The 13759-nt window shown below is 42.0% G+C and overlaps 1 protein-coding gene across 5 annotated transcripts in view; it reads right to left on the minus strand.

The window, feature by feature from the left end:
- Window positions 1-13759, minus strand: part of ANTXR1 (anthrax toxin receptor 1) — a 216557-nt gene that overhangs the window by 117475 nt on the left and 85323 nt on the right. For all 5 annotated transcript variants that reach the window (XM_025045169.1, XM_006909524.3, XM_025045170.1 and 2 more), the window contains exons 11-12: window positions 1831-1900; window positions 326-404 (exon numbers count right to left, since the gene is read on the minus strand). In XM_025045169.1, coding sequence (XP_024900937.1) covers window positions 326-404; window positions 1831-1900 — 149 coding nt within the window. The remainder of the gene's footprint in view (window positions 1-325; window positions 405-1830; window positions 1901-13759) is intronic.

Raw genomic sequence — 13759 nt, forward strand, 5'->3', positions numbered from 1 at the left:
TCCAAGTTCTTTCTGGGCATTTTCTTCTAAACCCACTCCATTCAGGCCTCCCCCTTTACTATTGCACAGATGCTGGCCTGTCTTACCATTTGGTCATGCCGATGTGCTCAGGTATCACCCTCAGTCGCAGAAGTGGGAAACCCAGAGAAGCTAAACACAGGCGTTCCTGATACAGTCTGGGGTGCAGCACACCCCTGGCCCAGCCCGTGGCTGGCCTAGCAGTGCTGAGATTAAAGTTCAGTGAACAGAATGCAGAACCAGAAAACTTTCCAGGGAGATGAGAAGGGTAATGAAGCTTTTGGTAAAAGGAAAGGCGATGACTTACACAGTGTGTAGTGGTGATGATGACAGAACTGGAGATGAAAGAGAGGCCATCGTTCATGCTGACCTGGAGTGCAGCCTTCCTGCAATGACAACAAAGGACCCGGGGACACTCAGCATGGTGTGCAAGGAGCAAGGGGCCGAGAGCTGGACACATAAGTCCCCCGCGGGCTCTGCTCTTAACTACCCTTGGGACTGTAGTCTCTTCCCTTGGGGGCCTGAGCTGTCTCCTTCATAAAAAGTGCATAGTCTTTAGGTCCCCTCCACCTCTAACATTCTAGGGAGACGTCAGAATGCACTCGGCTGGTGTATCAAGGCAGCGCGCTCGGCTCTTCTTGCATTGCAGGGAATTGCATCCAATGGGCAAAACCTGCTTCCATTTAATTTACTTGTTACATTGTAGTAAGATGAAATATTCTTTAAAAATGGTCCAAATTAGTGGGGTTAAAGTGGTCAAGCTATAAACTTAATGTTCTGTTGTCATTATCTGGATTCTTAGCAATCTGATTCTGGTGAGGTGGCTTTGTTACTATCCAGCAAACAAAGAGAGGTACAGCAATATATGAAGTAATTTGCCTTCTACGTCCTCCCATCTATACGAAACTCCCTGCAACATTTTGAGCTTGTATTTTTCCGCATGGGTCCAGGGCTAGTGTGTGGAATCAGTGGGACTGTAGGCCGCTATTAAGCAACTAGATTGGAGGCTTTACAATTGAACAAGTGATCGAAAGTTGAATTTAGATGAATACGTTTAGCATTTTTCCTTAAAGCCACCATTCTATCTTCAGCCCGTTATAGACATGTTTACAGAGAGGCTAGTTTGTGTTCCCTCATAAACATTGCTTCTCTGTTTGCCCACATATTTCTTTTCTTGCTCAGGGTGCTAATTCTCTTTTATTCTGTTGAATATATTGATCACCACTCATTAGCAATTAAAATTACACCACCATGAGATTTCCTCCCTTAAATAAATTCAGAGAAACTCGCACATTCTGGGTGAATACCGGATACTCCACAGAGGCGTAGAGGAAATAGCACGGAGCCTTGAAACAGCTGTGGACCCATTTATCCTTTCTGAGCTTCATTATCTCTAAGGAGGAGATAATCATCTACCAGGGCAAGGTAACGTGTGTGAGAACTTTCTAGAAATGTAGCCGTGATTAAGCCAGACAGACCTTGGTTTGAGCCCGAACTCTTTCATTTACTGCTGTGTGACCTCGGGCAGGCTACTTAAATTCTCTTAGCCACAGATTCTACATCCGTAAAATTGGGATGATGTGAGTGTCTGGTTTGTCGGGAACTTCGGAGGATGAAGTGAGATAACCTTTGCAAAACATTTATCTTGGTGCCTGGCTCACTATAAGCATTGACATCATCATCATTACCTGGAGGAGTCTAGAGAAAGGCTCCCTTATGACAACAAAGAAAGATACTTCTTTTTCTTCCCTTTGTCCCCTCTACCTCCCCTCTCCTCCTTGGCTGTGAAGTTCAATGCTGGTGGAAACTTACATGCCAACTTCTTTTAAGATAGGTGCTGGACACAGCAAATAAGTGTCTTCCACAGCAAAGGGCTTCTCATCTGCAAAAAGGAAGTCACCAGATTAAGAGGAGTGAGGCAAATTTGTAATTTTGAATTCAATGACTCCTAGAGACTATCAACCGAGTCCTGGGAGACACTCGAAAAGCAATAACTATTTGAAATAGATTTTCATCTTGAGCTGTAAAATTCACTAGAGTGAACTCAAGTTCCCTTGCCTGAGTACTAGTCCCTGACCCCATACATCCAGCTGAGTTAACTGGCGAGCAAATATAGACTAGGCATAACTAAGGGGAAGTAAGAAAATATTAGACTGGTCCTCAGGGAGCTTCGGATCTAAGTCTAGTTTGAGAGAGAAGCCATATTCATGGAAAAAGTTCACTGACAAAAACAAGAAGTGGCTAAACCAAAATATCATTTGGCTTCAGAAGACAGAGAGCTCCCTTTAAGTAGGTAATACAGTGATGTCATAGGGAACACAAAACTTGAGCTATGCTACGGGGCAGAGATGAAGAAGATACATTCGTGGTGGGAGGAATGGCATGAGCAAAGACAGAGCAAACCAAAGGTATGTCCATAGGTAGGACATAAGTAGGATTTGAAAAGATCAGCATAAGAAGAAGGATGGTCCAAGCTCTTTGAGTTAGACTGAGGGATTTGGACACAGGTCTATTAGCTATGAAAAGAACTTTGGAAGTTTTGGAGGAAAACTTGAAAGGATGAGTTTCAGAAGTTTTAGCAGATGTACCTGTGAAAGATGAATTAGAGTAGGGGGACCCCATAAGTGAGGAAGTTCTTGCTCTTATCCTGGGAAAAAGAGACTGGGAAAGCTCAAGCAGCTTCAATCAAGAACTCCTTAAGAACTTCTTCGTGTCCCAGATTCTGAGGCCAGAAGCAGAGCTGAAGAGTTACTATACTCATTGCATAGTAGCAATTCCTTCCTATACTATATGGAGTATTTGAATGTTGGACTATAGTATATGTACACTATATAATATACACGCACAGAGTATATTCTAACATTTATTGGGTGCATATTCTGTACAAAAGACTGTGGTAGGACTTGTAGGTGATACAAAGATGAATAATTTCTGTCCTTTATATCAAGCTGTGAATACAAATACCTATGCTAGAAGATAGAAAGAATACATATGCAATTGAAGGACAATATTCCGCTATTGGCATTTGTTGTGAAACTGATGTCTCTAATGACATTCGAATGTGGCTGACATGACACACTATCCCCAGTGGAGATTAGGAAGCCCCGTGCCCTCCTTGCCTGGATTAAGGAACAGAGCTAACTGGGATGGGAGTTAGAGGACACGTCTGAGTCCTCTAACTAAGCCCTATGTCCTCATGGAGGGAGGAGGAAGAGGATGGTTAATTATAGTCTCCCCTGATGTCTGGGGAAATCTTCAAGGGGTGAAAAGTTAGGGAGGTTGTTCCACGTCATTTATTTGTTCATTCATTTGCTCGACAACTATTTATAGAAGGTCTACTATGTGCTAGAGACACAAGCTTTGAGAAGAGAAACAACCTCTGTTTTCATGAATCTTACAGAAGCTGCAGGGGGAGATAGTTATTGAACATGTTTGTTTTTATTTAAAAATATTCTTTTGAATATCTACTACGTGCCAGACATTGTGCTAAGCCTTGCAGTGAACAGAACAGATGAAGCACCTCACTCAAGGAGCTGACATGCTAGTAGCTACTACGTAATTATAATTGTGGTGAGCACAAAGGAGGAGGGGGCGGGCTCTCATCTGGAAGGTCAGGAACTGCTTCCCTGAGGAAAGACTCTGGAAGCTGAAACCTGAAGGTTGGGTGAAGAGGAGATGGAATGGGGGAGAGGCAGCATTGCAAAGGTCCTGGTGCAGGAAGCAGCCCAGATCATTGGAGAGCTAGAAGGCCAATTAGGCTGTTGGATTTGAGTGAGACGATGGCTCAACATGAGGTTAGAAAAGGCAGCAGGACCTGGTGACTGAAGCCTTGTAGGCCATGGTGAGGCTTTTGGGATTTTTCCTAAAAGCAGCAAGAAGCTATTGGAGGTTCTCCTAAGATTTAGAATTAGTGTTGGCAGATTATGGAATGCTGGAAAAGTGAGGGGAGGGTGTGTTGAGTGAAATTATAAAGCTTAGGATGACCGTGGCAGATCACTCAGTACCTGAGCTGAGGGTTCTTATTTTCAAGATGTTTTCCCGTCTGTGATGACAATGACAGCGATACTCCTGGGGGCAGGCAGTGTGTAGGTGCCCTCTAAGTGCTTACATACATCACATAATTAAAGTTAAGTTTCTGGCAGTGCTATCAGAGAAGGATATTATTCTCTTTATTTTAAAGGTGAGGGACAGACATACAGAGATGAAGAAACTTGCCCAACCTTACATAGGGGAGCCTGGATCCACACCCAGGCATTCCGGTTGCCATCTCTCGATATGAGCTATGCTTTATCTTTTTCTCACAATGACCTTGTGAATTAAGGCAGGGATACTTAGGCTCATTTTCCAGATGCAAAATTGAGGCTCAGAGAGATGATAGTGACTCATGGTTGCACAGCAAGTCAGAGGTCAGTCCAGGACTAGAACTGAATTCCTTATCATTCTTTCATCATGGAGAGCTTCTCCATTCTAGGAAAGGCTTGTATTAGAGAATAAAGCAAACTTTGGGCAGGCGTGGCTGACTAGAACTTACGTTTATTTTCTCTCGGCCATGGCTTACCCTGATGTACAAGCACTAGTAATACCTGGGAGTGCAGACTGCTGCCCGTTGAGCCACAGAGCAGCCACAGAGCAGACACAGGAGGACTCGTGACTCCCGGCTACATTTTGTGGGAAGAGCTGGCTCACGCCGAGGAGGGCCTCCGAGTCAGTGCACAGCAGCGACACGTCAGGGAGACTCCAGCGGCCTGCAGGCCCCGGTGCCAGTGTTCACTTCCGGGGCCTTCTCTGCACAGTGCCTCTCCCTTCCCTCCAACCCAGTGGGACAGAGTAAAAGGACAAGATTGGCCTAGTCAAGTAGACCTTTCTCTTTCTCCCTCATTTTCCATTCCAGCCTGGGAGTTCAACTATTTTTGGAGCAAAGCAGAGGAAAACCTGGCTGGAGGACTGAGGACTTTGCCGAGGCTGTAAGACAGGCTCGACACGGCCTTCCATCAGTTTATCAGCCTCCAAGGCTGTGGGCCCACTCTGGGGAGCTGGTATTTTCTGCTTTGAGAAGGGTTGTTTGGTTTGGAGACTGTTTTTATTTTACCACAAAAATGAGTGACTTTTTTCCTTTCTCTCTCTCTAAACAAAGGAGGACCATTTGGTTTCCATAACTCAGATCATCTGACTTCTTCCTGGAACATCCATTTGGGGAGCAGGGCACAAAGCCTTCTTCCTCCGCTGGGCCACGTTTGGCTCAGGGGCCATGCCAACCTCACTGCCACCTCTGCCAAAACTAGTGGTGTTGTGATATTTATGGGGCCATAATCCACTCCAGTAACGACTGAGGCCTTGTGTTCCTCTATCCACCAGGCTGCCATTTCACTGCTTGTTAGGCCTGGGAAATGAGCACCGGGAGCTAAGACCAGCCCTTGGCTTGTTCGCAACTGGGGAGAAAATCAGGGAGTGGTGGGGGTTTGAAACCAGAAGTTAAGGGAATTTTTAGATAATTTGTAAATATAAATTTCTTTGCCTTTTACCAAAGATATTCAGAATTCAGTGCATATCCATGACTGTCATTATGCCAAACATCCCAAGCTTGAGAGCTGGGCATCCCTGGGGATGAGTAGGGCACAGAGTGGGGCAGGGTAGATTTTAAAGTCAAACAGATTCAGGTTCAAATCCCAGCTTTTCTTACTAGTGTGTGACTGAGGACAAGTTCCTTGTCTGTAAATGGTGATGATGACATCATTGCACGGGGTTGCGTGGGTAGTAAATAAGAGTGCATAAAAGTACAAAACAAGTTACTTGGCACTTAATAAACATTTAGTAAACATTATTCTACATTATACTAGTATTAATGCCTTTAAAATAGATCATATGAATGTGTATTTTAAAATCAGAGAAATTGGAGATTAAAATTTTCAAAATATCTGCTTGTTTAATGACATTGTTCTATCAAATTAACATCTTTTCAGGCATTAAGAATTCCTAGGAAAATGAAAAGTTTTAGCTGATGTGTGTATACATATATACATACACACATGCACATATATATATATACACACATCCATAAATCCACACAAATATCTATATCCATATCTATATTTATATCTATATCTGTATCTGTATCAATATTTATAGTGATTTTGTCTAACACTATACATCCATGATCTCATTTGACATTACTATCTTTCATTATTAACAATTTGGGAAACTGAGTCTCTGAGAGGTTAGTTAATTGAATTTGTGCTGCATCAGTAATAAGTATCAGAGCTGGAATTCAAACTCAGGTTTGTTGAAATGACTTGACCAAAGTCAACCCAGGTAGCTTTTTTTACAGATGTATGTAATTTAAACTAGTTAGCCATTTTATATTGTCATAATCTCACAGCTTATTTTATGATGTAGCCTGAAGTATCCCAGAGCTGAGTCTCTTTATACCTGACTGTTTTAGAGGCAAATGGTCAAGACTCTCCAAGGGCCAAGTGGGATAATAGTAGGAGGCATGTCTCCCATGAGAGAGGATCAGGGTTGAAAAGCTCTGTGATAATGTTCAGGCACCATTCAAGACACTGGTATACTGTAATGGACCCCTGCTCCTGAACCATATACTCGAATGAATACATTTGCAAGTTTTGACCTTGGACCAATGAATTTTCTTTATAGACTGGTGAATAAGTTCCCAGAGGTCTTCCTTGTAGTTGATGACTATCTAATGGATTTGGGATAAAACAGGATTAAAATTCATTAGCCAATTCAAACACTAATCACAGCAAATCCTTTTACAGGGCTAATTAAATAATTCAAATACTTTCCAGATCTTGGCAATCTTTTTTGATATAAATATTTATTTCTGGCCAAAAAGAAAAGAAAAATAACCCTTAGTCTTATCTGGGGGAGCTTGCTGAAACCATCCAAAAGCTGATGTAATCTCCAAAGCAGAATTTACATTCCTACTGTGACAAAATAGTGGAGGTTAGGGTCTAAATGAGCTCACCCTGCTCTTTCTTCCAGTCTCCCCTGGGTCCAGGGAGCATTTTTATGGCATCCCTGAGCCAAGTACAACTGTTCAGCACCAAATTATCAGCTGGTTTGGGAATGTGTCTCTGAATTAAGGGAATTCACGGACTTCAAAAGTAACAAGTTTTTTTAAAGTTAGATTTTTAAAATATTGTGCAAAAACCTGAAATAAAGTGATATTCCGCAGGACTCCAAGTTGGTGATATTCATTGGGACCTAGGTTGAGCTTTCTGGAGCCTCAGCCAGAAAAGAGGTAGTTGATTGCCCTACTGAGGCTCCTGCAATGATAATTCACAAATGTGGAAGTTCTTAGTGAAAAGTTAAGTGAGATCCATTGCTTAAGAGTCAAAAGAAACTAACATCTATTGGGCATGCACTGTGTGGGCTGCAAGTTTTTCATAGATGGGTGAGATACCAAGTCTACGGATTCTTTTGATAGAAAGCATTAAACTCTACAAAGCAGAAGTTTTGAAAGTAGAGATTGTTGCTTCTACTTGGAAAGGCTGAACCATGGTTCTGTGGTCAGGGCAATGAGAAATAAGGGTCAAAACAGTGCCACGCCTGCACTTCACTACCATCTCTTCCCATTCTGTTTTGACCCTTGTTTCTCATTGCCCTGAACACAGAACCATTGTTCAGCCTTTCCGAGTAGAAGCAACTCTCTCTACTTTCAAAACTTCTGCTTTTGAAAATAGAAATGCCAAGTTGGGAACAATCCTCAGAACATAATATGTCCACTGTAATGTCCTCTCATGCCCAGCTGAAGCCAGAGGGGTGCCTATAACTTGGCATAACCAAGTTGGCCACCAGCTAGCTTTTCCTCAGACATGGCTCATACCTACCCACCCCTTTCCTGGCCTGGAGTTGTTGCGTGGTTTCATGGGAAGCCTTCACTGGTTAGTTACTATCAGATCAGGTGAAGAGCTTGGCCAACAGGATCCAGGTAAGTTCTGTGGGCCTATACTTAACCAGTTCCTATTCATCACAGGTATCCAGGATACGTCTCTTGCTTCCCCTCCCTGTTCTCCAGGACAGGTTGGAATAGGATGGAAAACAATGAGAACATTAAGAGCCTGGGCTCTGGAGGGCCATCACAGCTCTGCCGCCCGCTTCCTATGTAACTCTGCCCATAACCCAGAATTCTCAACTATAAGATGGTAATGATAGTCAGTTCATAAATAGTTGTACATTTTAATGAGATAATTAAATGCTCAACACCTAATAAGCACTTGACGTATGCCAACTGCTATTACTAAAGTGGAGTATTGCTGGGCTCATTATCTGAGACACCTGTAAAACATAAGATGTGAATGTGTGTGTAGGTCTTGCAACTTATCTTCTGTGTCAGGGCTATGTGGCATGGGTGTGATAAGAAGAAAGTCATCTATCGAAAAAGGATCTGTGGACATGTATATAGTGCAGTGGTTTTAAATCGAGGGTGGTTTTTGTCTCTCAGGATACAACTGGCAATGTCTGAGACAGTTTTGGTTGTCAAACTAGGGGAAGAGTTCTATCGGCATTTAGTGAGTAAAGACCAGAGACAGTGCTAAAGATCCTATAATGCACAGGGCATCCCTCTGTGCCTCAACAAAGAATTACCTAGCCCAAAATGTCAATAGTGCCAAAATAAGAAATTCTGGAATAATATCTATTATGGCTTTCTGTCTTTCTTTGGTCTCTTGTAGAGGGTCCTACAGATATTATGGGGTGGTTCATAACCCCCGGGGAACTGGTAGAATGTCCAGGAAAGTTCAGAGGTGTTACAGGATGATGAGTAGAGGAAGGAGAAGGAATAACAGCTTGAGGGCCATCGGAAGACACCGGGTGGGAGTAGGGAAGAGAGTTTCTTGATGAATTCCTGTATGCAGGCTTTGATGGGTCCAGGTTTTCCTAGATAGTTAGCATAGCACATGAGCCACTCTGCTGGTGGAGCTTTATAACTGAAATGGGGCAGTTCAGGAGTGGGGCTTATTGCTATTGAGGTTCTGAGCTGCTGTGGGTGGGAAGGCTGTAGAGTCAGAACACCTTACCTATAAATAGCAATGTAAGACTCAGCTGCACAGTCTTAAAAGAAAATGAAGTGGGTTGCCTTGGTCACGGTGTACATGAGCATCAAGATTATATCGCGGGCCCAGACGGAGAGAAGAAAGCAGAAGGAGAAGGACCATGAGTCCAGAGGTGTGCAGGGATGGAATCCTGCAGCCCTGCTGGCCTCCGGGTTGTCTTTTTTTGGGCTTACACATTCCCCAGTCCCACAAAAGGTTGTGACATCGCGCTCCCTACCCCACCATGATTCTGGGCATATCAGCTTTTAGAACTGGTCCTCAGCACAGCTGGTCTGGCTTCTCAGGATGCAAATTACTTTCTGCTTATATTTACTCTTTTTAAAAATTAATTATAAAAATAATACATGTTTAGCGTGAGAACTCTGAGAAATACAGAGAAGTACACAAAAATAAATGAAAATCTTTGGCAATCCTAACTTCCAGTGACAAACATAGTACGCTATTCATATTTTTTTCTATGCATGTTATTTTTTTTACATAATTGGAATTATACTACATGTAATATGTCATTTGGCAGTCGTCACTATCTGAAGTTAATAGGGGCAGTTTTAGGTATTGCAAGGAAACTAAGTGCGGGTAATGAAGATCAGGGCTCTTGCAAAATATTTTCTCCTCTCAATAAATCTACACCAAAAAATTCTTGACTGTTGGCATTTACAAAACTTACAAATTGTCTTCTAAGCAGAGCATCAATATTTAAAAATTTTGTAGCTTGAGGTCAGAATAAATGGTGCACTTAAGACAGCTGCAACTTGCTAAGAATAAATATATTTTTTAAAGCTTTGTTTTTACTTGGTTGAAGACAATTCAGGATTTATGCACAAGTTATGTGTCTCCTGACACACAAACTCTTGCAGCTGTGCACAATTAAGTTTGGAAGGATTTTACCTTTGGAACTGGGATTGAGAGGTGGGTCTACCAAAATGGCTTAAATCTTCCACACAAGCATGACCAAGAATTATGGCAAATACTGACTGCTCTTAAAGAATACAAACTTATACAGAAACTCAGAGGAGAGGTGAGAAGGAGACCCCAGGTACACATTTGAGTATCTGCGGATGCCACTAAGCTGCTGGTGTGCATGTTTGGGGCCAGAGCTGAATTGCACGGAGCAGAGTTATACAGCTAGCACTCTTTTTCTCCCTTTCCCTTGGCAGCACCCAACTTTTCTTCTCAATGAATGTTGAGCAAATTTTTAAAGAATGTCAGTTTGAAGGAGGCATAGATTATTAGCCTGCCTGGGCTGGTGCATCTCTGTGTTAATCACCTTCTCTTCCATCACCCTACTGAAGTGGCAACAGAACAGTATTACATGAGGAAGGGTACCATCCATGAAAGTCCAGCCATGTGGTGCAGAAGCAGAGGGGGTCCAACTTCCCCTATTGGGACAGCAGGGCTGGGGTAATGGCAATTTCAGGGATGTTCACAAGCAAATCTCTCCCCCAACCACGCTTCAAAAAAATGCATTGTGTGCCAGGTGCACACATGGCTTAGAGTTCGCTTAGAGGAAACTGCATGCTTGGTAGAGCGGGAGCAGTGTGAAGGTGACTGTGCAGCTCACTTTGGGCTGTGTAAACTCGCCCCCTGGAATAAAGTCTTTTGCCCCCAACTGAAAATCTTCACCACCTACTTACTACTGGTGACAACTCTCCTTTTATCCCCACTCCTTCTCAGATTACTGGGGCTTTTGTCTGACCAAGCAAAACTGCAATAAATTTCCACTTATCTATATTTTTGTCTGGGCCTGAAGGATAGGAACATGCACTAATACAATCTCTGCAGGAGCCACTTCAGAAGCAACTACGCAGAACTCGAGCTCCCTCTGAAAACAGGGGCAAAGGGGAAACATCATCAGATACACAAAAAGCTTCTGAAGTTCAAGAAAGAGGGGCCACTCAGAAGAGGAGCCTTACCTGTGATCATGCAGTCAGCTACATACACTGACATGAAGTCAGTGTGGGCTGGGGTCCTTCCTTCCCTGGTCTAGGGCCTTTTTCTTAAACCCTGGTTCAAGTTTCTATTCTCTAATTACTCTGTGACCCTGGGCAAGGAGCTAAATCTCTCTGAGTTAAGATTTCCTGTCTGCAAAATGATGGGGAGCAGTGGGAATCAGTGCTCAGAGTGACATGGGCATTCAGAGTCAGGGCAGCTAGGGATCTGTGGGGATCCACGCTTTGGAAATATACAGAAGAGGTCAAAAGCCTCAGGATTAAACTGCTTGGGGTCCAAACGGCTTCCACTTCCAGCCATCAAGGTGACTTTGGGAGCTTCATCTCTGTGAGTTTCAGTATCCTTGTATGGAGTTACTTGAAATGAGGATACAAGTAACTTCTCCCTCACTAGCCTGCTAGGAGGATGAAGTGAGAGAGTTTGGGGAGGGCACAGGGTAGATGCTCAGCAATCAGTAGCTGCTATCACTGAGATGAAGCTCCCGGGTGATTCTGATGTGCAGCCCAATTGAGAACTATGAGAGAGATGCTCCATTATGTCCCTTCATTCTGAGTTGCACAAAGTGACATTCCATCATCTTCATATGACGTCAGGCCCCCAGGGCTGCACTAAGTATGTTTGACCAATAGATGCAACACTCTAACCAGTGAGAAAGGAAACAATAGGCTTTTGTTTGGGAAGTTTACCTTCTCCTTCCCTCTGCCCTCCCTCCCCATCTGCCACCCTAGGTGCACTTCAATGATCTCCTCAGGGTGCCCACAGCAGCTCCGGGCCCAGATGCTTTCTAAGATAATTGGACAGATTTTTTTAAAACAGACACACTGGGATTTCTACATTTGCGTGAGTGTTGTCTCTCGTCCCTCTGGGAAGCTGAGCCCCTCTTTGGAACTCTTAGAACTGCCTTCATGACTAATGTTCAGTTTGAAAAAACTGTCTTCAAAGAGAGCAAAGCTTCATCCTCTGAGAGTGAACAAAATGTAAACCAGAGCCATGAGTAGTGAATGAGGTTGGAGATCAAGCTGGGAAATAAAATCTTGAATCAAAAAAGAAGTGTGTCTATAAAACCAGGAAACTGATTTCTCACATGCCTTATAAATTAAATTTCAGTGAGTTTATTAAAAATCAATTTCTCTTGTTTATAGTCATACCTCATGTGTCTCTTTACAACACCAGGATGGTTTAGCATGTTTTTCATTATCGCATTAGTACGAAGTCCATTTTTAAAATTTACTGTTCATTAAAATGGATCATTTCTCAGCTCATACTCCAGTGTCTACTTTTTAGTATTCTAATCTCTCTGCAAATGGATTTCCAATTGAAAGTGGATCTTTTCTTGGCACAATACACTGAATACTGGAGTAGGAAAAAGTGCAGCCAGAATAAATAAAGTTTGTCTGAAGATTTCCAAGATATTTTCTTGGCTGCGAGTGAGTTTGGCCTGGTCACTGGAGAGCCAACCAAATGCTAACTTAAGATGTGTGCTAGGCCTAAATAATTAACAAGAATTTTTAAATGAAATTTTAAATAACTTGTGGTTTTTTTTTTTTTCTTATGACATGATGGCACATGATTGTAGAAAGCTTAGATAATGCAGGTAGAAGGAAGAAAGTAAAAACTAATAGTGGTCTCATTCAGAGAGGACTACTGTTAACATTTTGATGTGTTGTCTTTCAAGTTTCTTTCTCTCCCTGCATTCTAATGTATGTGTATAAAACAGAAATAGTGCAAGGCACTGTTTTGTAACTTATTTTTAACACGCGAAGCGATGTTATTAACATTTCCCCATGTCAGTAATTATTCTTCTTTCTCACAACATTAGGTAATTATTTAGGGGTGAAGTATGATTTATGTTGCGAATTATCTACTGTTAAACATTTATGTTGTTACCCTTTAGATGTTTCGATTTGCTTGATTTGCTCTCGATTTGCTCTCTCTTCCTCTTCCTCCTCCTCTCTCTCTCTCCATTCTTCCCTCTCTCCCTCTCTCAATCTTTTGCTATCATAAGCAATATGATGAACATATTGTAGCCAAGTCTTTGTAAGCATTCCTAATCATTTCCTTTTGATGAAGTCGAAGTTGACATTTTGGGTCAAAAATGTATACAAGTAGTTGCCTTCCAAAAGACTTAATGGTCTCTCACCAAGGATGAATGAAAATACTTATTGCCCTGTATCTTTGCCAATTTTGGGCATTGTATTTTTGTTAATCTTCATTAGTTTGATAAATTATTTCAATTTGCCTTTCCCTGGTTACAGTGAGCATTTTTCATATGTTATTGACCATTACTTTTATTGTAAATTTCTTTTTAATATCTTTTATCCATTGACACGGTCACCTTTCTCACTGATTTTTAAGAGATGTCTATGAATCAAAGTTATTGGCACTTTGCTTGTTATATGTCTCATAAGTAATTTTGCCACTTTTCTGCTTTCCTTTAGATTTCATGGTGAGGGTAACTGAAGAATTAAAAAATATGTATTCAAACTATCAAATCCTTCCTTTATGGTATCTCCCTTCTGTATTGTGCTTAAAACGTCTTTCCCCACTGAAAAATTATGTAAATATTTACTTTTGTTTCCTTCTAGAATTTTTATAGTTTTATGTTCACATTTAAATCTTTCACCTGGAATTTGTTTAGATGTTAAGGTGTGAGATAAAAACAAACTTAATTGTTTTTCCAAGTGGTTAGCCAGTCATCTCTACACTATTTTTGAAAAATC

The sequence above is a fragment of the Pteropus alecto genome, unplaced genomic scaffold (assembly GCF_000325575.1).
Source record: "Pteropus alecto unplaced genomic scaffold, ASM32557v1 scaffold131, whole genome shotgun sequence".
Classification (NCBI taxonomy): Eukaryota; Metazoa; Chordata; class Mammalia; order Chiroptera; family Pteropodidae; genus Pteropus; species Pteropus alecto.